The sequence below is a fragment of the Dromiciops gliroides genome, chromosome 6, assembly GCF_019393635.1.
Source record: "Dromiciops gliroides isolate mDroGli1 chromosome 6, mDroGli1.pri, whole genome shotgun sequence".
NCBI lineage: Eukaryota > Metazoa > Chordata > Mammalia > Microbiotheria > Microbiotheriidae > Dromiciops > Dromiciops gliroides.
This window is the reverse complement of record NC_057866.1, coordinates 108,045,896-108,069,651: the sequence shown is the minus strand read 5'-3', so window position 1 is coordinate 108,069,651 and position 23,756 is coordinate 108,045,896. Positions and strand designations below refer to the sequence as shown.

At 41.9% G+C, this 23,756-nt stretch overlaps 1 protein-coding gene across 1 annotated transcript in view; it reads right to left on the bottom strand.

The window, feature by feature from the left end:
* The window catches only part of SOX6 (SRY-box transcription factor 6), a 375,577-nt gene that overhangs the window by 70,179 nt on the left and 281,642 nt on the right, over nucleotides 1-23,756 (bottom strand). Inside the window, 2 exon segments of the mRNA XM_043971912.1 lie at nucleotides 15,168-15,352; nucleotides 19,323-19,503. Of these exon segments, the coding sequence (XP_043827847.1) occupies nucleotides 15,168-15,352; nucleotides 19,323-19,503 (366 nt within the window).

Genomic DNA, 23,756 nt, shown 5'->3' with positions numbered 1-23,756 from the left:
ACTAATCACTAAACATTTGTGCCACCTAGAAGTTGCCCCATGAAGAAGGTGAGGGTCATTCATCAGGAGCTTCTGTCTTTCTTGGAGCAATGGATTCAATGGCCTCAAACTAAACCTTTCCAAAAGCTTTTTTCCCCTTACAAGAAGCAACTGTGATGCAGATAGAGTGCAGGGCCCTCCAAATCACAAAAACTCAAAATCCAGCCTCTCACACTCATTAGTTGTGTGCTTATGGGCAAAGGAATGCTCTGGGCTTCAATTTCTACATCTGAAAAGTAAAGATAATAAAAGCTGACCTTCCTACTGTACCCATGGTAGTATCTATCCCGGCAAGGTTGTTGTGAGGCTCAAAGGGGATAATCCATAGACTTTTATAAACTCTCATAATATTAACTAAAAGCCTTCTGTTAGATTGTAAGTATCCTGAGGTCAAAGACTTTTTTCATTTTTGTCTTTGAATGCTCAGCATTTAGCCCGGGACCTGGTACATAGTAAGTAGTTTATTAGCTCTTATTGATTAATTGCATCCAATATAAATATCGTGAAGAAACCATTCTCTGAACCAAAGTCATTAGCTAGGCACTGAAAGCCCTTCATACGTTGGAACCTACCAGTCTTATCTTCTACTTCTCCCTTTCTCTAACTGATCTCCTTGTTCTTCCCTTATTCATTTTTCCTCTGCTCTCACCCCATACTTTTGCTAATAACACTGCCCCTGACTAGAAAGATCTCATTCCTCTTTCTCTTCCACTTGGCTGTATCTTATTCATCCCTCAATGTTACTACATCACACCCTATGGCAAGCACTACCTACTTCAAACTTCTGTAGCATAACAATTCACATTTTTAGAACCCTTCAGGGTTTACAAAGCACTTTGCCCCAAAGAGTCCTCCCTATAAAGTCAATCATACAAGTATTTTTTTCCTAATAGCTCCACTTATAGCATCAAAGAAATGAAAATTGAGGGTATGCCCATTAGTTGGGGAATGAATGACCAAATTATGGTATATGCATGAATAGATTAATATTGTACTTTATGATTTCAGAGGAACCCAGGAAGACTTATATGAACTGATGCAGAGTGAAGTGAGCAGAATCAAGAGAACAATTTATGTAATAACAACATTGTAAAGTTGAAAAACTTTGAAAGATTTATACCCTGATCCATATAATGACCAAACATGATTCTGGGAGATGTATGCCACCAGCTTCTTGACAGAAAGATGATAAACTCAAGGTGCAGAATGAGACAAATATTTTTGGACATGGATAATGAGAATTTGCTTTGCTTGGCTATGCATGTTTGTCACCAAGGGTTTTTTCTTTTTTTCCCAGATGGGTGAAAGAAAAGAAAGAATCTTATTTTTTTTTAGTGAGGCAATTGGGGCTAAGTGACTTGCCCAGGGTCACACAGCTAGTAAGTGTTAAGTGTCTGAGGCTGGATTTGAACTCAGGTACTCCTAAATTCAGGGCTGGTGCTCTATCCACTATGCCACCTAGCTGCCCCAAGAATCTTATTTTTAATTTAAAAAAATTTAATTAAATTTAAAAGTATTACCATCTCCCCCTTTTGCGATCGAGGAAAATGAGGCTTAGAGAGGTGATTTGCCTAGAGTCATACAACTAATTTTTGTTAGACTGAATTCTTTCACCTATGCAACACTGACTCTCACCTACTATCTGTGACCTTCAGAGACACTTTAGCTATGGGATCTTGTAACTCAAAAACATGGAGTTTAACTCTACAATTAGACTATAAGCCCTTCTAATTCAAGGTCTGTGCTTTACATGTTGCTGGACCCCCAGCTTGTGGCTTGTGGCTGTATCATACTCATCCCATAGACAGTAGCCATTTATTAATGATGATAATGAGTATCTTATATCCCTAGTCCTGAGAAGGTTATGTGAGTGGAAGCAGCAACATTAGAGGCAATGGAAGAGCTTGTTGTGTTTTTTTCCCCAGAAGGTAGGGGTAATTCACTGCATGTATCTGGGAAAAAGTCATTTTGCCTCATTTGAATCAGCATCCCCTGCCTTAGAATGAAAATAACCATATTCTTTCCACTAATCTCCTTTGCAGGGTGTTATTAGGATTAAAAGGATCATGTTCCTAGCAGATTTTTAAACTCCACAGAGTCTAAGTACTTGCATCATGAATGCCATTGTACTGCCCAGAAAAGAATGGCATGGGCTCTTGTGTTTCTAGGAAATAGAAAGTGTAGAACAAACTGACTTCATTTTAAAATTGAGTATTTCATTGCCCTGAAATGTCTTTGTATTGCACAATTGCTATTAATCTTCTGAGCCAATGAGCTAATGTATGTAAAATCAGTCAACCAGCTTCTATTAAGCTCTGTGTGCCAGGCAATATGATAAATGACACAGAGAAATGCAAAGAAAGGATACAAAGAAAGAAAAACAACAACAAAAACAGTGCCTGCCCTCAGGGAGCTGACAGTCTAATGGGGTATGATAATTATGTACACACAAGTCTTAGACAGGATAAACTGAGGGTAGTCTCAGAAGGAAGGCAGGAAGGTGAAGGAAGCCTAGGAAAACCTTCTTGAAAAAGATAGAACTTGGAACATTGTACACAGTATCATCAACATTATGTGTTGATCAACTGTGATAGACTAGATTCTTCTCATCAGTACAATGGTACAAGAAAGATCCAAAGCACTCATGAAGGAAAAGGATCTCCAAATCCAGAAAAGAAAAAAAAAAAAAGGAACTGTGGAGTACGGATGTTGATTGAACCATACTATTTCTTTTGCTTTTGGTGCTGATGTTTTTTCTATTTTGAGGTTTTTCATCATTGTTCTGATTTTTCTCTTATAACATGACTAATGCAGAAATATGTTTGATGTTTTATATATATATTATATATATATATTATATATATAAAACCTATATCAGATTACCTACTGTCTAAGGGAGGGGGAGAGGGAGGGGAGGGAGGGAGAAAAATTTGAAATTGGAAATCTTATGGAAATAAATGTTGAAAACTATCTCTACATGTAACTGGAAAATAATAAAATACTTTTATTCAAAAAAAGAAAAAAAGATAGAACTTGGGGGCAGCTAGGTGGCACAGTGGATAAAGCACCGGGTCTGGATTCAGGAGGACCTGAGTTCAAATACAGCCTCAGAAACAGGACACTTACTAGCTGTGTAACCCTGGACAAGTCACTTAACCCTCATTGCCCTGCAAAAAAAAAAAAAAAAAAAAAAAAAGACTTTAGGTGATACTTCAAGGAAGCGGGGAAGCCAGAAAGCAGATGAGGAGGGCCAGTGTTCCAGGCAGTGGGGACAGACAGTGAAAATGTTCAGTCATGAGACAGAATGTCATGTGCAAGGAACAGTGAGGAGGCCCCTGTCACCATAAACCTTAAGATGCTATAGCCATAAAAGTACGTTGCATGCCTACGTGTGTTTGTGTTTCTAGATAGGTGATTGTTATTCTTTGTCAGCATATCCTTGGATATTATTATTATGCCCGATTTACAGGTAGGGAAATTTAGGATCCCTAACCTATAGTGACAGAACAAGGAACACACACCATCTTATCCTGACCCATCTTTCTCAACTTAGGTTTTGTTGTTTTTCTTTTGAGGAAAATCTGGGAGCTTTTTTCCTTATGATGGAGAAGAGGGGAAAAAAAGGCAGCCAGAGTAAGCAATTTTGCTAAGAAGGACCATGGCCTCTTGCTACCTGGGGGAGATGGAAAGTTGTGGCCCCAGGGGGATGTGTTTTAAAAGACACCCTTTGTGGCATCTCAGGATTGATGCTGCTGATCTTACTAATAATAAGGCGGAAAGAGCTTAGCGGGCTTTCAGAAATAAATACAAGAGGGTAATCCCTCGATAAAGGACCCTCCCTCGTGGGGCAGAAAGCATTTAGGGGGCCTTAATCTTATTCATGAGCATCTAAAGATGCTGACTGGAATGCAGCTCCAAGTGTAATTCTGGCAAAGAGCTGACAATAACATATGTGTGATGATCAGGAGGGAGAAGGTACAGTCTGGGCCATCAGCAGGGCTAGGAGCCAGGTTCTAACTCCAGGCCTCCCACAGAGGATGCCAAGCATCCACAGAGTGACCTGCTCATCCTCGGGGCTGAATGAAAAAGTGACCACATAACAAAATGCATACTGCCTCACCAGGAGGCTGCCACCAAGGGAAATCTCCTGGTGTGTAACCACGGAGGAGAAAGAGCTCTGGAGCTTCCTATATAACTAGTAATTCTTGCTAGCTTTGTGTTAAACTAAGTTGTTTTATGCTATTGAAGGTCTTTGTGTGTGTTTGTCTCCCTCTAAATTTCTGTGCCCTGGGAAAAAGTTCCAGTTGCCCTATCTTTGTTATGGCTTTTATTAAAATCAGGAATGTTTGTAAAGGTACAAGAATGACATTTAGAAATGTTTCAGGCTTCTTTAGGAATTTAGTATTTTACACTGAAGCTAAACATCGCATTTTCAAGCTTTCTTTGGTTTTGAAAAATCCAATTTGCCCTTTTTTATTTTGCTACTTTTGTTATTAAAGTTTCTTTATAGAAGGCTTCAAACAATCAAAGGACTTCAATCCAGTTTCTCTGGTGTCATCAGAAAGTAAAATAAATATTTATCAAAATTTTCTTTAAATATAATTAAAATAATGTAACTGAAAAATTCCTGGCCACATGTGTTTTGAATTTTGTCCAATTCAAATGCTTGAAAATGGTTCAATGTCTTGACTGAGTGTTCCAAGTCACCGGGGGAATGTAGGTAATTTAGAGGATAAGAAACTTGGAGGGGGGAAGCTAGGAGCTTCTCTCAGGTATGACTTACAAGCTGCCTTGGGTGAGTGGCTACCAACATCCAATCCATCTGATGCCCAGGATCTATGACACCAACTTCCCTGACACTGCATGTTGTCATGCCTAGTGACGATATCCTGTTTATCATGTTAGTCACTCATGACATGTGGGATAATTCAAGGATGATTAGCTTTGTGGGTGTGTTTATTCCTGCATTTGTGCCAAAATGCTTACACTACAACAGGCCTGATCTAAAGACAGGAAGGAGAGGAGAGGCAGAGGGATGATTTCAATTCACTTCATTGGGAAGAGTGACCTAGAGGAAGACAGGCTGCTATTGCCCCCCATGATAGGAGATCAGCACTTTTTATCCCAGCAGTTACATAGGAGGGCCTGAGAGAAGATGACAGGAGATCAGGGAAGAAATGGGAAAGTATAGCAGAAAGAAGAGGCATCTTTAGCATCCCATAAGGATGAATCACACCTTCATTCTGCAGTGCTCTGAGAGGGAGTTTTCCTACTGTACTTGTCTGTAATCAGATCCTTTTTCTTCCTTATTGAAGAAAAAGTACAGTTGGACCACCAGAAGAATGGTGGTTGGGAAAGAGCATCGGACTTGGCCGTGGAATAAAAGGCATAGGTTTGGGTCTGAGACAGCTCTGGACTTGGAGTCAGGAAGACTCGGGTTCAAATTCTCCCTTTGACACTTACTCTGTGACCATGCAGAGAAAAGTTAATTAACCTTCCTGGGCCTCCCTTTTCTTGTCTATGAAATGTAGAGAATAATTCTTAAATGATTACCAATCACAGGCTGGCTGTGAGGATTATATGGGATGATATCTATAATATGCTTTGTAAACTTCACTATTTTATAAATTATATCTATTTATACATAAATTATATAAGTATACAACGTATTGTAATATATAGATTATGTATATTGCAAACTCCAAAATATATATATATTATTATTGCTGCTGTCAATCAGCATCATCATCTTAGGTATGTCTGTGAACCTCTATGGGCCTCAGGTTCTTCCTTTTTTTAAATAAGGAAATCTGATTTGATGATCTCTAAGGTTGTTTTCAATTCTAACATTCTATAATTTTAAGTACTGAACTTTTAGTCACAGGAGCCAGCTCCTACTCTCAGCTCCAACATTCACTATGTGACAAACGCCCCCACTACCCTTGCTGGAAAGTCACTTAACCACTATAGGTCTCAGTTTCTTCATCTGTATAATGGGCACAGAAATACATGCACTGTGTACTTTACAAGATTGTTGTCTGTTAAGTGCAATATAAATGTTAGCTGCTGAGACTTTTGGTATATGTGTGACTCTGATAATAAATAGGGAAGAATATATTTCTTCAGTAACAGGAATAGAGACTGGACCTAGGAAGTGATTTTGAGAGAATTCCATGGTGAGGAAGCTTCCAATAAAATAGACCGACACAATCTCTGCAATGTATAGTCTTATAAAATGGTCTAGCATATATAGAGACATAATGGCTCATCAAGGGTCAGACAGCCAGTATATGTTAGAGGAGGGAATTAAACCCAGGTCTTCCTGGCTTTTAGGTCATCTCACTATCCAATGTACCAGGCTTCCTGCTTCAGTAATGGTAAGGCTAAAAGTGTTAGGCAGAGAGGTAATGGGCTATAGAACAAGGACCAGGAGACAGAGGGGATGAGTTAATGTCTAGTCCTTACAAGGACCTTACTATAAGAATGTGATAAGAATGTGACTAAGACGATTGAGGTCCTTAGTTGTTTATCCTAAGCTGTAAAATGGAGAGTTTGAATGAGATGAGTGACCTCAGAGGTCTCAGAGGTCTCCTCTAACTCTCTGATGCTATTTTGGGGTTTTGTTTTGTTTTGTTTTGTTTTTTGCAGGGCAATAGGGGTTAAGTGACTTGCCCAGGGTCACACAGCCAGCAAGTGTCAAGCTTCCAAGGCCGGATCCGAACCCAAGCACTCTTGAATCCAGGGGCGGTGCTCCATCCACTGCGCCACCTAGCTGCCCCTCTGATGCTATTATTATGAGCAAAAGGGCTACAATATTCTTTTCTATGTTGTTCTCTATGATTAGAATGCAATAGAAAGGGCAACTGTTTCTAGTCTTCATTTCCCCACTCCACCTACAACCTGTATTAAAAGTTAACATAAATACAGTTAAACATGGGGAGGGGTAACATCAGCTAAGTGGAATACTCTGTTGAAGGCATCTGAAAGGATTTGCCATATGATGGTGAGCGGACTCCATGGAATACTCACAATTGCTAAACTCTCTTCTTAAAAGGCAACTCTGCTTATTCACCCTTTGGATAAATTTATGCCAAACTACTTATTACAAGCATTGGCTTTCCACCTTTTGGAGCAGAATTCCCATTTCTTGGACTCTGTGCCTTCTGAGAAATCATCTGTCTTTTCATGTACAGAAGAGGTACTCCAGAGAGTGATGATGATGGTGGTGGTGGTGGTGGTGATGATGAGAGGAGGAGGAGGAGGAGGAAGAGGAGAAGGAGACAAAGAAGACGATGATGACAAAGCAGAAGCAGCAGCAGCAGCAGCAGCAGCAGCAGGAGAAGAAGAAGCAGAAGCAGAAGAAGCAGAAGCAGAAGCAGAAGAAGCAGAAACAGAAGCAGAAGAAGCAGAAGCAGAAGCAGAAGAAGCAGAAGAAGCAGAAGAAGCAGAAGCAGAAGCAGAAGCAGAAGAAGCAGAAGAAGCAGAAGAAGAAGCAGAAGAAGCAGAAGAAGCAGAAGAAGCAGAAGAAGCAGAAGAAGCAGAAGAAGAAGAAGAAGAAGAAGAAGAAGAAGAAGAAGAAGAAGAAGAAGAAGAAGAAGAAGAAACCCCTATCTTCAAGGAAGCTCCTTCAGGCAGCCAGGTAAACTGATAGATATTGTATTCTCCTGCTGCAGGTACAGAGACAGAAGGAGCCATATTACTTTGTTGCTGTTGTTTTCTTGTTTTGTTCTGTTTTGAATTATGTCTTAACCTTGTAACTAAGCAACTCTCGGGAGGAGCAGAGACAACTGAAATCAGAGTAATGCTGGAATAGCTCAACACAGCTACTTGCCTCCTTGATGACTGGTCCTGTGACTTGGGATGTGATGGGTTCAGATACACATGGTGCTTACCGCTCTCCTCTGAAGGCCCTATTCCTCTGTGCATGTTCATGGATCCATGAACAAGAACCAAGTCCTCTGATTCAGGAATACACATCATAGATTGAAGAAGTGTGCATCACACACACACAATGGTGTAGAATGATGCTCTTGAAAGCAGATTGGAATGTAACCTCTGACCTATACTAGTGGTGAGATCACTGCACTGGACTTCTCTGAGACTCAGTTTCCTTATGTGTAAAACGGGCAACATAATCCTTGTAGAGCCTCCCTGATGAGGCTGTTCTGAGGCATGAATGAGATAAAGCATGGAAAGCACATCAGAAAATTTAAAGCACTCACAGAAATGTTAGTTGCTGTTGTTCCTAATGGAGTGACTTTTTTCCCTCGAGATTGTTTCCCACTCACTCCATTAAGACTGTGATTTATCACTCTGAAATGGAAGTAGAATTAGTTCCGTAGCTTTTGATAAAGAGTAGGTGGCTTTAGAATAGCCACAGTAGGTGAAGGATTCTTACTCAGGTATGTATGGAGTCCAGGCAAGAGAGAGAGAGAGAGAGAGAGAGAGAGAGAGAGAGAGAGAGAGAGAGAGAGAGAGAGAGAGAGAGAGAGAGAGAGAGAGATTGCTGTAAAGTGTAAAGCAGAGAATTCTGCAGTTTCATAAAATAAACAGTTACCTCCAGAATTGGCCAGCCTAGGTTATAGAACATCAGGCTTTAGCTGTCTAGTTTTTTTCCTCTGATTATGGGGTGAGAAAATCTGGGTTTGCATCCCAGTTCTACTACTGACTCCTTATGAGACCTTGGGTAATTCATGGTATGTTTCCGAGCCTCATTTTGTCTCATCTTTTTAGACAACCTACCTGATAACGTGTCTATTGCACAATTTTTCTAGTAGGAGATTCATGAAGATGTAATTAGAATCTGCCAGCACCCTTCCCCTCCACACCCTGGCCACTATTGTATAAAGTACATCCTAGTATCATGGCCAAAGTCCAGTCACTGAAAATAATAACAAGTCACCTATCTGTAGCACTTGACGGTTCTGAAACCTTTTAGACCCATGAGCTCATTTTGTTCTCATGGGAGATGGGGAAAAGCAGTATTGCTCCCATTTTACAGATAAGGAAACTGAGACTTGAGTATGTAAAGAATCTAACTCAATATTCCACAGATCTAGAAGCTACACTTTCCAAGCTCAGAGTCTTTCCTCTGTCTCACGTTGTCCCTAGATTTTTTTTTCCCTGCCTGTAAGTTGCTCAGGTATGGATTTCTATGTGACAAACTTTTGGTTGCATCAAAGAAATGGAGGCTGGGATGGCAGCTCGCGCGTGTGTGTATGTGTGTGTGTGTGTGTGTGTGTGTGTGTGTGTGTGTGTGTGTCCTCCCATGCACTTAGGTGTGCACACAGGCATGATAGTGTCACATAGAACACTTTTAACTCTGCTTCAGGCTCTCCATTGTCACATCAGGGACTTCAGACACGTCAGAGCTTAGTAAGAAATGTGCAGCCAGCCAGGCGCTAAACACGTGGATGAATTGTACAGAAAAATGATCATCCTGACTCACCGGCTCTGTTCACCTGTGAGCAATAAGCAAACCTGCCCTCCCTAGCCTGGCTGCTGGGTGCAGAGTTCATTCCAAACACGCCCTTGGGAACAATGCCTTCTCCGCCCTCCTTTTCCTCATTGTTGGGTGGCTGTATTTATTGATCTCATGTCTAAATCTATCTTGGCATGCAACAATGAATATCTGAATCAGTTGTGGAGCGGCAAGGAAGCTTCCTCACGCACTGCCATGGTGAGGGCTGGCTGGGCGTCCAGTTTGTTTTCCACTTCTAATCAAAGGGGGCAGTGTTACATCAGCTCGGAGTCTGAGCCGACCCAGTAGGTGAGGAGGACAAACCCTGGAGAAGCAGAGATTCCTGCATTTTCAGAAAACAAATGGTTATATCCAGAATTGGCAGGCCTAGGATATGGAGCTTCAGGACTTAGCAGCCTATTTTTTCTCTTTTGAACTTCACATAAGGACTATGTACTATCTCTTTGCCAGGGTGAGGCTATACAGCACCACAAAGGAGAAAAAACACTGGACGTGGAGTCAGGGATCTTGGGTTCAAATCCTGACATTGCTAATTTCTACATGTTTGATTCTGGGCAAGTGAATTCACCCCTCCCACACACACATACATATATACAAACTGTACCTCTGTTTCCCTAATCTGTAAAAAAAGGGAAATTATTTTTCCACTATTGTACCTTCCAAGATGGTTGTGAAGCAAGTCTTAAAGAAATACCAGCTGGCTGTTTTCAGTCTTATTCTGTATATGGAAAAGTAGGCATAAAAAATCCCAGTTGATAATTCTGTCTTTTCAATTATAGGATTAATACATAATTAATATAAGTATAGAATGGAATAGAATAGAATATACATAATACTGGAAGAGAAGCTTGGGTCAGCTAGTCCAGTCTCCCTCATAATTGATGAAGAAACTGAGACTAAAAGAAGGGAATCATGGGATCAGAGCCACACAAGCAATAGAACATTTCCTATAAAAGGATGAGAGAAGCATAAGGCCATATGCTAGGACTATTTCAAACGGAACCCTTCAAAAGAGATGAGAAGGCTGACATCGCAACAATAATGACACGTAACATTTCTACCCAAAAAATAGAAAAAAAACAGCTAACTTATTATTTGTCAGGCACTGTGCTAAGCATTTTACAATGATCACATCTTATACTCACAACAACCCTCAGATATAGGTGCTATTATTATCACCATTTTACAGTTGAAGAAACTGAGGTGAACAGGGGCTAAGTGATTTTCACAGGGTCACATAACTAGTAAGTGTCTGAGATTGGGATTTGAACTCAGGACTCCCTGACTCCTGGTAGATGGTGCAAATATTATATCTTCATTTTATAGATAAAGAAACAGAGTCAAAGATACAAAATGCCTGGTTTATTTTGGGCAAATTAATCTCAGTTTCTATATCTGTAAAAATGGAATGGGGCAGCTAGGTGGCACAGTGGATAGAGCACCAGGCCTGGAGTCAGGAAGACTCATCTTCTTGAGTTCAAATCAGGACCCAGACACTTACCAGCTACACACCCTAGTCAAGTCACTTAACTCTGGTTCAGTTTCCTCATCTTTAAAATGAGCTGGAGGAGGAAATGGCAAACCACTCCAGTATCTTTGCCAAGAAAACCCCAAATGGGGTCACAAAGAGTCGGACTCGACTGAGAATCCTGAACTACAACAAAGAAACTGGAATTGTACTACATGATTTATCCAATTCCTTGCCACCCAGCAGTTGTTTGGCTCCAATCTCTCTAAATATCTTTGTGAGGTAGGAAGGTTGCAATGGCAATCTAGTCCTTTAGTATTAGTTTATGCAATTATGACATGACAAGGCAACAAGAGGCTCCCACCTTCTCCCTGCCACCCCTGTACAGCATGTTCTGGAGTCTCAAATCACATTCATTCAGCTAAACAACCAGATTAATCACAGGCTAACACCTGAATCACTGATTGGCTCAGAAGACAACCATCAATTCAATTAGGTCATGACAGTGACAATCAGTAGAAGATTCCATGTATCATTGGACATCCACAAGCATGTAGAAACTGGTCCATCCAAGCAACTGGGGTGTACTAAGGTACCATGTTTGAATTAGAAAAGCCAAAGTGACCCTGTTATAATCCCTGCCCTTTGTCCACCCTTAAGGCCTGGCTTCTCAACTTACTCCCAGATGGGGAACCCTGGTTCTGCCTCTGTAGAAGATTCAGGAGCAAGAAATTTAAAATTCAATCTTGGATCGTCATACGGAAGCTAGTCTATGCACTAGATGACAAAACAGAAAATTTGGGGAGCTGTTTGGCTTTTAGTGTGCTCTAACTGCTCTGGGGAGTTAGAACTGGGCTTGAAATGGAATGCTGTTGACTGGGAAGGCAAAAACCCTGGCCAGTCACTTTTTCCAAAAGTACTTCATGCTGGCAGGCCTTTCCCAAGCTGTGGGCACATGCCACCCTGCAATCGTGGAGCAGAACCCCTCCCAAGGTGCTGTTACAGTCTATTGTGCCTACAAGCTACATATTTAACAATCCCATAACACCCAGGGACACAGCCAACCAGAACGCCTCCAAAGAGGCCGTTCTGGCCTAGCAGGCCAAAAATCTTTCATTTTAAAGTGCCAAAATATGGATTTGTCCAATAGACTGTAACATCTCCAGGGGTAAATATATTTGTAGACACATATATGCTTGAAAGCATATTATAGATACACATACATGCATTATATGGATATGCAATAAAAGTACATGTATAGATTTATCTCATTTGGGACAAATGTCAGTTTTATGTGTATATCACATCAAAATGTCAAAATGGAGTGTTGTTAAGGCTATAATTGGGAGTAGGAAAGGTAGAATATCATCCCTCCACTCTACTTCATCTCTTCCAAAATAAAACCTTTAGCATTTCAGAATTTCAGTCTTCTTCCTTCTAGAAATGGGGTTCTTAATCGTTTTTGTGTCATGGATTCCTTCTTAGGCAATCTGGTGAAGTCTCACGGACCCCTTCTCAGAATCATGCTTTTTTAAATAATCAGAGGAAATAGTATAACTAATTTTAGTGAAAACTAAAATCATTTCTTTTTTTCTATCCAAGTTCATGGAGCCTCTGAAATCTCTCCATGTGTCCTCTACAGTATTCATGGCCCCTGACTTAAGACCCCCTTTTCTAGATGAATAAGGAGGAATCCATATGAAAAGAAACTTGAAATTACCTTGTAGTATTCAGAATGGATCCTGCCCATGCTGCTGCTTCCATCCCATTCCAACTGTACATGAGCCTTTAGAATCATAGGGTTGTGGTGTCTGACCAAGTGGTGAATCACAAACTTGAAGGGAGGTCCAGCCTAACACCAATTCACTCCTGAGGGCAGAGATTTGCCTGACAACATGGGGTCCAAGCCACTGATTTAACTTTGCCTAGTGTGTGCCATGCAATTTCTTTGTATCTTCAGTACATATTAGGTTTCAATTGAATTAAGACCGAATTCTGATCATGACACTGAATTTCTTTCAGTTTTTCCCCAAACAAATCATTGTCTACACATGTTGCATTTTAAATACTTATGAACATAAACAAAACCTGTGTATGTATTTTCCTCCTACAAAAAACCAAAATGCTTAAGGCACCATCCCTTTAGACTATTCAATGATAATTTTGGTCATTTGAATCAAATAAGACTTTCTATAGGATAAGAACATGAAGAACAGAGAACATGGTGTCATAATATTGGAAGAAATTGGTTCAAAACTTACAACAGACAGTTCTTTTATGTGTGACTAGTTACTTCATCTCTCTGAGTTAGTTATGTGTCAGTGGGATAATAATTTTTGTTCCACTCATCTAATGGAGCTTTGAAGAAAGTACTTTGCAAACTGTCTATCACTATAGAAGTGTGTTTCCTCTTTTAATATTTAATAGTATGGACAGCAACAATAATAAAAGTAGCCTGAACCTACAAACTTTTAGTAAAGTGATAAACTTATTTAAACTTGTACATATGAATATTCATAGGATCCTGTATTTCCTATGGCCATTAGCATGAGGCTAATTGGAAAGGGTTTAAACTAGCCATGTAGATCGGCACATGCCCAAACTCATGTAGCAATTCCCATAGGCCTAGAAAGATCTCCTAATTTAAGATAAGTATTGGTTTTTCTTTCCATAATTTTCAAGGGAATCTATGAAAGCAGTACTCAGAGGGGCCAACATATTAATTGCAAATAAAAATGCCGGTGTCCTACATATCAATGGAGAGCCAAGGCACACTGGCCACCCCAGGGGTCACTATTACAAGTAGATAGGAGTATTTTTTAAAAAATAGGTTAATAGGGCTAAGTGGAGGCTACCACCAACTTTCCCTTCCAACTCTTTCCAGACCTGGGAAACCCTGGGAAACTGGAGGAGTGCATGTTGTCCCAAGTCTTCTCTTTCAGTGCCATTTCCCTGATGGTGCTATGTCCTCTTCCCCTTGTTCCTCCAGCACCTCCAAGCCAGACAGGCAGTAGTATCCTTTTAACTTTCTCCCATCAGAACCTACTCACAGCAAAAGATCTAAGGAACCCATGATTCCCCCCAGTAGAATATAAGTTCCTTGAGGGCAAAGATTGTTTTTCTTTGTAACTCCAACGCGTATTAAGTTTCAATTGAATTTATGCTGAGGGGGCAGTGGCTAATAATAGCTGTACCAACAGTGAGTAGATGAGAATATTTGTGGTTTTTACTCACTCTCTCTCTCTCTCTCTCTCTCTCTCTCTCTCTCTCTCTCTCTCTCTCTCTCTCTCTCTCACACACACACACACACACACACACACACACACACACACACCTCCCCAGGCCTGTAAAAAGAAATTGTCTACTGATGTAACCTTGGCACTAGTGACAACCTGGTACACACAAGTGTGCAGGGGAGGGGAGAGGAAGAGGTAGGGGGTAGTGGGGCCAAGGCGACTGTTCCCCCTCCTCCCTCCCTCCCTTTTCCCATCAATGCCACTGACTGGCTGAGTTGTCAGCCAGCCACCCATCGTTTTTAATTGCTGTACTCTGTCTGACCTGATATGAATTGACAGCTCAAGCAGCCAGTGACAGGGAGGCTAGAAAGCTGGGGGACACTCATCTTGGGGGCCTCCTCTTTCCTCTACCCTTGGCCGATTTGGCACAAGAAAAGGACCCTCCCAGAAACCTAAAGATAAAAAGTGTCCACTATTGTCTTGAAAATTCAAGTTTCCAGCAAAGTAACCACAGATACTCCTGCAGCCTGGATCTCTGGGCCACCACATCCCTTAAGGTATAGTCAGTGTAGAAGGAGGGAAGAGGGGCTGTGCCCCATACCTGCTCTGGACAGAACGTGCTCCCAGTGTCACATTTCCACACCTTCAGATGGAGGCGTACACAGGTATATGGGCATATGTACCAGTGGATGCCACCTATGGAAAAATGTGTGGGACTGATATTTTGGGGGGGTTGTTTACTCCAGCTTTTGGACTTGAGGCAACAATGCTGCAAACCCACAACTGGCGATCCCAAAGTGAGGTGACCCACAGCAAGAGCAGAGCTTTGCCTGGTGGGAGGACATGGGTGTGGACAGCCTCTGCCCAGAGGTCACCTTCATTGTGCTGTACAGGAGCCTGGTTCAAAGAAGGTGTGATCCCATCCCTTCCTTTTCCCTCTTACCTTTTCATTTCTGCAGTTGTTGAGGCCCGTGTTATTCATGGAGGTCAGCTTGCCATCAATGCCATGCGGCTGTTGTTGCTGCTCCCGCTGGATCTGTTCTCTCATCTTCCGAGCCTCCTGAATGGCTTTCATCACTGTGTCCTGGTCCCCAAATAGGGCAGGTGAGTTGAGACTAGACAAGATATCTGCAAATACAGGATGTCCTTGTTAGGAAGCTTGGGCTGTGGCAAGACAAGCACGGCCAACGCCGTCACTGACCTACCAAATCAGAGTGTGTATTGAGGTCAGCGTTGGGGACAAGCAAGTGGCTCTCTGCTCCCCTGTCCCCTCCCTCTCATATCCTGCCACTTCTCAATGTATTAAATGATTAGGGAGGAAATGCAAACACCTAGCAAGGGGAGCAACATCCTTTCAGCAAATTGGCTCAAACTGAAGTGAATCTGCTTCCATTGCTACAAAGTCGACAGAGTGTGATGACAAAGGACTGACATGGCCTTGAACAAGCTCCCAGCTGAAAGTTTCATTTCTTTTGATCTTCAATTTCTGAATCTGTAAAAGGGGCACAAAAGTGCCTCGAGGAGCATCCCTATGGTTGGAGGCTGGGCCCTATCAATGTGATCTATCAGGAAGGGTTTGGTTTTGGGGGTTCACTGAGGGTGTCCAGTATGTACCCAATCAAGCTAATGTTTGTAAAGAGGTTTTTGAAACATCATATGTCACCTCAATGTGAGCTATGTAAATGAGCAGTCATAATACTCAGAATTGACATGGATAAAGCACTTCAGAGTTTGCAAAGTGCTGGACATACACTGTCTCGTTGGATCTTCATGACAAGATGGGTGCCATTATAGTTCCCATTTTGGTGTGTTGTTCAATCCTGACTCTCCATGACCCATTTGGAGTTTCCTTGGCAAAGATACTGGAGTGGTTTGCCATTTCCTTCTCCCGCTTATTTTATACATGAGGAAACTGAGGTAAACAGGGCAAAGTGACTTGCCCAGGGCCACACACCTAGAAAGTATCTGAGGCCAGATTTGAACTGAGGAAGATGAGTGATCTTGACTCCAGGCCTGGAGCTCTATCCACTGAGCCACCTAGCGGCCCTCACTCCCATCTTACAACTGAGGAAACTGGTTTCCCAGAGGTTGTGACTTACCCAGGGTCAGACAGCTAGCAAATATCTGAGGAAAGACTCTAGGTTGAGTCTTCCTGGCTCTAAGTTCAATACTGTGAGCACAAACCAACTCTACCATGTCTCATCTTTGGTGCTAAATATATTAATATTATTGTTATCCATTTGGGGGGTGGTTCCTTGTATTCTTGGCCTTCCCAGCTTCTACTATGCCAGTTTGGCATGAAGGCATGTACCAGAGGCTAACCTTACTCCTTTCTCCCCCTGAAGGTGACTAGTCCCACACTTTGAAATGAAGGTGTGTGAGCTGTAGGAGAGCTGTCTTCAGTATCCTTTAGGAAAGCATCAAGGATATGCTCATGTACTGATAAGTGAAGAAAGAAGGAGAGGGAGAGGAAGAGAGACAGAGATGCAGAGGGAGAGAGATAGGGATGGAGAGGGAGAGAGACAGATAGACAGAGATGGAGAGGGGTAGAGACAGAGATAGAGGGGGATAGAGACAGATGGAGAGAGAGAGACAGAGATGGGGAGAGATAGAAAGAGAGAGATGGAGAGGGAGAGACAGAGAGATGGAGAGGGATAGAGACAGATAGAGAGACAGAGACGGAGAGGGAAAAGGAGGGAGAGAGACAAAGATGGAGAGGGAGAGAGACAGAGATGGAGAGACAGAGACAGAGAGGGAGACAGAGAGACAGAGATGGAGATGGAGAGACACAGAGAGAGAGAGAGAGAGAGAGAGAGAGAGAGAGAGAGAGAGAGAGAAAGAGAGAGAGAGAGAGAGAGAGAGAGAGAGAGAGAGAGAGAGAGAGAGAGAGAGGGAGAGAGACAGATGTAGAGGGATAGAGAGAGATGGAGATGGAGAGACAGAGGGAGACGGAGACAGAGATGGAGAGACAGAGACAGAGAGGAAGACAAAGAGACAGAGGCAGAGACCAACAGAGAGAGAGACTGAAACACAGACAGACATACAGACAAAAAGATCAGTCCAGTCAGTGTAGGAAAGAATGGAAAGGAGGTGATCCGTAGTATTCCCTGCTGCAGATAGTTAATGAGGCATTCTACAGATCATGCTGCCTAAGTTATTTACAAAGAGAGTGCTAGTCCCTGCCTGCTCTCCTCTCCCCAACACTTGCCCCTCTCAGCCCCTATTGGAACAGCAGTGGGGCTGCCTGCGTGGGCATTGTGTTAACGGAAGGACAAGGCTGGGACAGGAGGGAGGCCCAACATTTATTCTCCTTGCCGTCCATGGAACACAGAGAGGAAAAAGATCTCGAGAGAGAGAGGAGAAATATCCCTGCCTCAAACTAACGTTCCTCCATGCGTTGCATTTTTACTGTAGGCAAGATGAGTACTTTGGGTAAGACTTTCCAATTTTAGACCAAAGGACAGCAATTACTCACTGCCTAGTAAGTTTAGGGGGCTGTGGTAAAGTTTTCACTTGATCCACCTGTCTGCAGCCAGGCTCAAGCACTCCCCAGCAGACAGACAGACAGACACATGCATGTTCATACTTAATGTCACCACACCAGTCAGCCAGCTGGGAAAGACCACTGGACAGGGGTGGCTTGGGGGGGGCACATGCTGGTGTGCACACGTATGTGCATGCACACATCCGTGTGGGAGGTTAAGCATTCCTGTGTTATTCTGAACCTAACTCTGGGTAATTTTTTTTAACCAACGATAATTTGGCATATAGATACAAATAAACATAAAACTCAGAAAGACAAGGGACTTGTCTTTTTATCTCCAGGTGACTAGTACAGTTTCTGATACTTTTTTTAAAAACTGGATCTGAGATTTTCTTGGTACAGAGAACTCTCAGAGAGAAAACTTCAGCTAACAAAATGCAGACCAGCAACTCAACAACTATTCTGTGGCTTAATTTTAGAGTAGGAATTCTCAACCTGGGGGTCCACAGACAGCTTTCAAGGGGTTCACGAACTTGCATAGAAAAATACTTACATCATCGTTTTCATTAACCTCTAACCGAAGTATAGCACTTCCTTCAATGATGAATGTAGATAACAGTTATTCTTCTGAGAAGAAATCTACAGGCTGTCTGTCCCTTTCTGTCTCTGTCTCTGCATATGTGTCTGTCAATCTGTCTGTCTGTCTCTCACACATATTAAGAAGCCCTGTCTAGGGGGATTGAAAAGTTGAATCACTTGACTAGGGTCACACAGCCAGTGTGTGTGATGTTGTTGTGTACGGTAGTCAGGTCTTCCTGACTCCAAAGCAGTCACTACAGCTACTCCATGCTGCATCTTATCCTTATAGTAGGCACTGATTTAATTAAATTTAATAACCTAGTCTAAATCCCTCATTTAATAGAGGAACTGAGGCCCAAGAAGGGAAGTTAACTACTCAAGCCTTCACAACAAGTGACCCAAGTGGAGCTCAAACACAGCTCATTTGTCTCCAAATCTAGTTTTCTTCCCACCTGGACACACTGAGATCTCTTCCTTTGCAAAGGATTTAGAGAAGGAAGAGACTTTAAAGATCATTGAGCTCAATTTCTCCATTTGATAAGGGAAGAAACTTAGAGAGGGAAAATGAGTTGCCCAGAGGCACACAGGTGTTATCATGAAAGACCTGAAACTTGAACTTAAAGCTTTCTGTCTTGTCCTGCATTCCTTCCTTACACATTCACAGATTATAAGCTGGAAGAGAATTCTAAGGGTATGACATCCAAGTCCTTCATTTTTCAGAGCAACAAACTGAGACGTGCCCAAGATCACCCAGGTGGTGAGTAGTGGAGCCAGGATTCGAACCCAGGCACTCAAGATACCAAAGCTAGCTAGCCCTCTTGCCACTACTGAGTCATAATCAGTACCTTATTAGGGCTTTGGTGCTTAGAGTTGGAAGGCAACCAACCAAACCCTGTCGATCTAATCCAATCCCCTCATTTGAAAGAGGGAGGAAAGGCAAGGATTTGTCTGAGGTCTCTTGGACACAGAGTAGTAGTACCAGCCTCTCTGGAGGCAGATGCACTGTTTTTGCCATTGGCACTCACTGACGTTTACCTAAAGAGGATCCTCTTCCCAGACTTCCTCCAATGGGGCTGGGAATGCCACTCTTGTTTGGCAGGTTCACCGGACTGGTTTTGCTGGCTGGGAAGAGGCTCTGTGTGGGAGATGTTGGGGACTTCGCAGGCTCAGCTGTCTTGGGTCGGGCTGAGAGATTCAGTGGCTGTGCAGCTTCATCCTAAGAGAGTTTAACATAAATAATTATTAAAAAGAAAAAAAAGCAAGACAAATGAAACACATTATCACTTAGTAAGCCACAGTTATTTTACACCTCGGAGACAATGCCACATTCTCCTCCAATAATAACAAAAGAAGCTAATTATCTACTTCCTTGAAGATTCATGGAAAGGAAACCTCATTAATTTCTCTGTGTTATGCTTCTATTTACATTAACTATGTAGTTGGATCATTCTTTTTGCCAAATTAAAATTTGAATTAGCTCACATTACAGCTTAATTTCCTAATGTGTTTTCAGAGATCCAAATTAACCTAGGGCATTTACAAAGAATTATTTAAAATTTCTAGGAGCTCCTCCGTGCTTTTGTGCATGTTCTCCCCATAAAGATCCTGGGACTATGAATAGGCTCTGTGGCTAATTTTTTTTTTCCAAATCACAATTTTAGATTAAACAATTGTGAGTCTTTTAAACATGGAAACATGGAAAGTTCCCTACCCCCCATCCCCCACCCCACTCCTACCTCCTGGGCCCCTGCCCAGGACACTGAAGCTTGGCTGTGTCTCCCATGTGGCTTTCTGGGCGTGTGCACTGTTCATGGTCTATATTCTGGACTCTCCCCATGTTTAAAATTAATTTTTGCAAAGAGCAAGCAAGCATTGTAATTACATTTTACATGCCATGCTATATGCAATTTATTTTACATGCTGAAAACAATGTCTTTCTCTTGCTTTATATTCTACACTGCCGATTTTTAATGGAATGTTTATTTTGAGACAGTGTCCCTTCTGCGCTGAACACAGGACAAATGTCTCACTTTTAATTCTATTTCAGCTGGGCTTTGAGAGCCCCTCTTTCAGCCTCCTTCTTCAGCCAGAGAATGTCCAATACAAAAGTACTCTAATGGGTGGGGGGTGGGAGGAGGGGTGGGATGGGAAAGGGAAGGAGTCCACACACATTATATAGACTTTCACTTAAATGTTCAGAACTAAGAATTGCTTTGTTATATGTTAAAAGAAAAGTCCCTGGGGAATAATGAGTCCCATGCTGCTAGGGCCCCTGGGGTCTGAGAGAGAGCTATCTATAGTTAAAGGCTTTCACCATCATTGTTCAGAGTACACAGCAGGACTGAGGACAGAGAATAACGCACCCCTCCTGCCCCTTAAACCATGTAAAAAGTAGGCCTAGCTCTGCCTCTCACTGGCGGAGTCCCTTTCCCTCTCTAGAGTGCAATTTCTTCATTTTTAAAATGAGGGTGTTAGAACGGTGCAAAGGGCCCTTCCAGATTGGACAATCCACAAGGAGATGAGCAAAGATAGAAAGAGCAGACAAAGGGGACCCAGGGAGAAAAGAAGAAGGATTCTTGGGCATAAACATTGTGCTGAGTTACTGGTAGGTCTCCTCTGAGCAGCTTGGCTCACCATGGTGCCTGCTCCAGCAGTGATTACAACTAAGGCAGCAAGCTATTCAAATACCCTGATTTCTCAGAGTTCACCATCATCTGGAGAAAGGCTTAGAGTCATTGTTGAACCAAAATGAATTTTGTTGAAAAGCTTAAAGACACATTTTAAGATATAATTATTTATTGAATTAAGATTTCTTCCCCATCTCTTTTTACCTAAAGGAGTTTTGGAAAAGAAGTAGTAGTAGTAATAAGAGTAGGAGTAGCAGCAGCAGCAGTAGCAGTAGTAGTGGTACTACTACTTGTAGTGGTACTACTAATAGTAATAGTACTAATAGTAGTAGTAATAGTATTACTAGTAATGCAAAGGGATTGGTTAAGGTTTGTAAAGTGCTTTACACTTCATTTCATTTGATCCTTACACCAACCTTGAAAAGAAGCTGCTACTATTATTATTCCCAGTTTACAAATGAGAAAACAGAGGCCAACATCAGTTACATGACTTCCCCAACGTCATACAGCTCATAAGTGTCTGAGGCAGTTTTGAACTGCATCTTCCTGAGTCCAAGTCCAACATTCAGAGTCCTTGTCTAAAGGATCAAATGTTTGTATATCTCCCCACCAACACCAAAGAATACAATTTATTTGTGACATCCATCTTTCCTTTACCTAGTATCATCCCAGTCAATTGTGTTTTAACCACCCTCCCTCTGCAAATGCAGCTTTAAAAATATGTCATGTAAAACCAGGGAAAGTGTATTCCTGAGACATTTGGGAGGCCCTCCTTGTGGCTTCCAGTAGAATGTCATCTGGGGCTGTCTCATTTTTAAGTCCCTATATATACCCAGTGTCTGGCACCTAGCAGTCACTTTTTTCAGTGCTAGTTGTATTGAATATGGATTGAATTGAAACTTTTGGCAAACTGTTTTGAAGCATCAGTCACAAAGTAAAGTAACCCTTGGGACATTAATTCTGGCATTTTAAACGGAGATGCACCCTAAAACATGTGAAGATAAATCCACCCTAATACCCACTCAGTTAGACAGACACAGCACATGATGTTTCGTTCTCACAGTTCTCAAGGACAAAGAAGGACAATAGTCTTTTCAGGTCATTGGTATCCCTTCTCTCCTCCCAACCACTTTTACTTTGTCTTTTATGTATTTTTTTTTTGCCGCCATGATGCTGCATGTAAATGAAATAAATATAAAGGAGAAGTCTTCCTTTTTAGTAGAATAAAATATAGTTGAGTTAAATTATGTAGGGAAACCCCCAAGAATTTGCATGTGGTCAACTCTGTAATAGAATTCAGCTGGCCAACAAAGCTGGCATGGTACTGGCTTCCATTCCAGCAGATATATGCTTAAATATAACCAGGGAAAATTTTACTCATCCAGTAAAGGTTTGGTTTGGGACAGATCCACTTGGCTGGCTCACTTGTGAAGTGACTTTTGCACATTAAAGTACCCAATATTCAATATACTAAGTCACTGGTGTTTGATATCCCTCACACTATGGCAACTACAGTTAAACAAAGTAGCCTTGCTTCCCAGCAGAGAGTTCTGCTTCTCCTTTGCCAATGTGAACATGGAGGAGGTGAATAAATGAGATGAGGCCTGACCCATAATCAGAGCTGTCTCATGAAATGGGAACTGGCCGTGGGCTTATTTTTAAAGCTCCTGATCACCAAATTCCAGTATTTGGAACAATGGGGCAAAAGCTGTGGATTACTTTTTTTTTTCCTCAAAGGATTCTAATTATATGGATTGGGTTTGGAGTCTTGGTGGGGTGGGGCAACAGGCATCTGGACCTGTTTTTTCATCATCAACGGGAACTCCTGGTGTGGAAAGTTTCTCCACTGATCAGATCTTCAATTTGTCTGCAAAATCCAATCAGAGAGAGCTGCCTGGAGGACTAAGGCATTAAATGACTTGTCCATGGTCTTATAATTAATGTGTTAGACAAGATTTGAACACAGGTCTTCCTGATTCCCAGGCTAGCCCCTTTACCCATTATACCATGCTATCTCTCTATATGAATTTTATGAAAATTTAATTTCTTCAAAAATGCTAATTCCTCATATATTCTCTGTACAATCTTCACTTTCATGGCCTTTAATTTCTGAGAGCTTTTTGTTTGTTGTCAGTTGGTTTGTTATGGGTTTTTTTAAGAGCCTTTAAAAGTTCACTGGGAATTTTGCAAAGTCAGATTGTTTCATCAAATCTGCTTTTGTCAGTATCAAGTGCTGCCTGTTTCTCTTATTAGCATCAAGCCTATTCTTATTTGAGACCTATCAAATATCTTCTAAGACGAGGTTGAATAACCGCAGAATGTATCGAGTGCCCAAGTGCTTTTGACAAATGTTAAAAGCAAAAGTTTGATCTCCACATTCTCTCCACAAAGGAGAATATTTTACCAAGCATAATCATTTCTGTTTGTCTGTTTGGCTTTGGAAATCCCATATAGGAAGCAAATACTGTAATAAAATGAACCGGTACCACCTATAGGTACCACCTGCACCACAAAGCTGGAGGGACATACCATGTCATTTCCATGCTGCTGACAAGCCCTGTGTGGTTTCCTCACAAGGCATCACATCTGGCCACAGTCAAGGTATCATCAGAATACCCAACAGCTCTGTGCAGTCCTCCAGAGTATGGAAAGGGGTGGCTGGTGGCACACGCCTCTCCAACTCATTCCCCAGAGACTATATTTATGCTGGGCTGTGATAAGAAATATGCACAACTTGAGGAAGCACAACCTGGCATCTTTTCTCTTCATCTTCCTAAGCATGGATGGGCTGGACTGGGGCTCCTCCTGTTCTGGTTTTATCCATGAACAGGAAACAGGCACA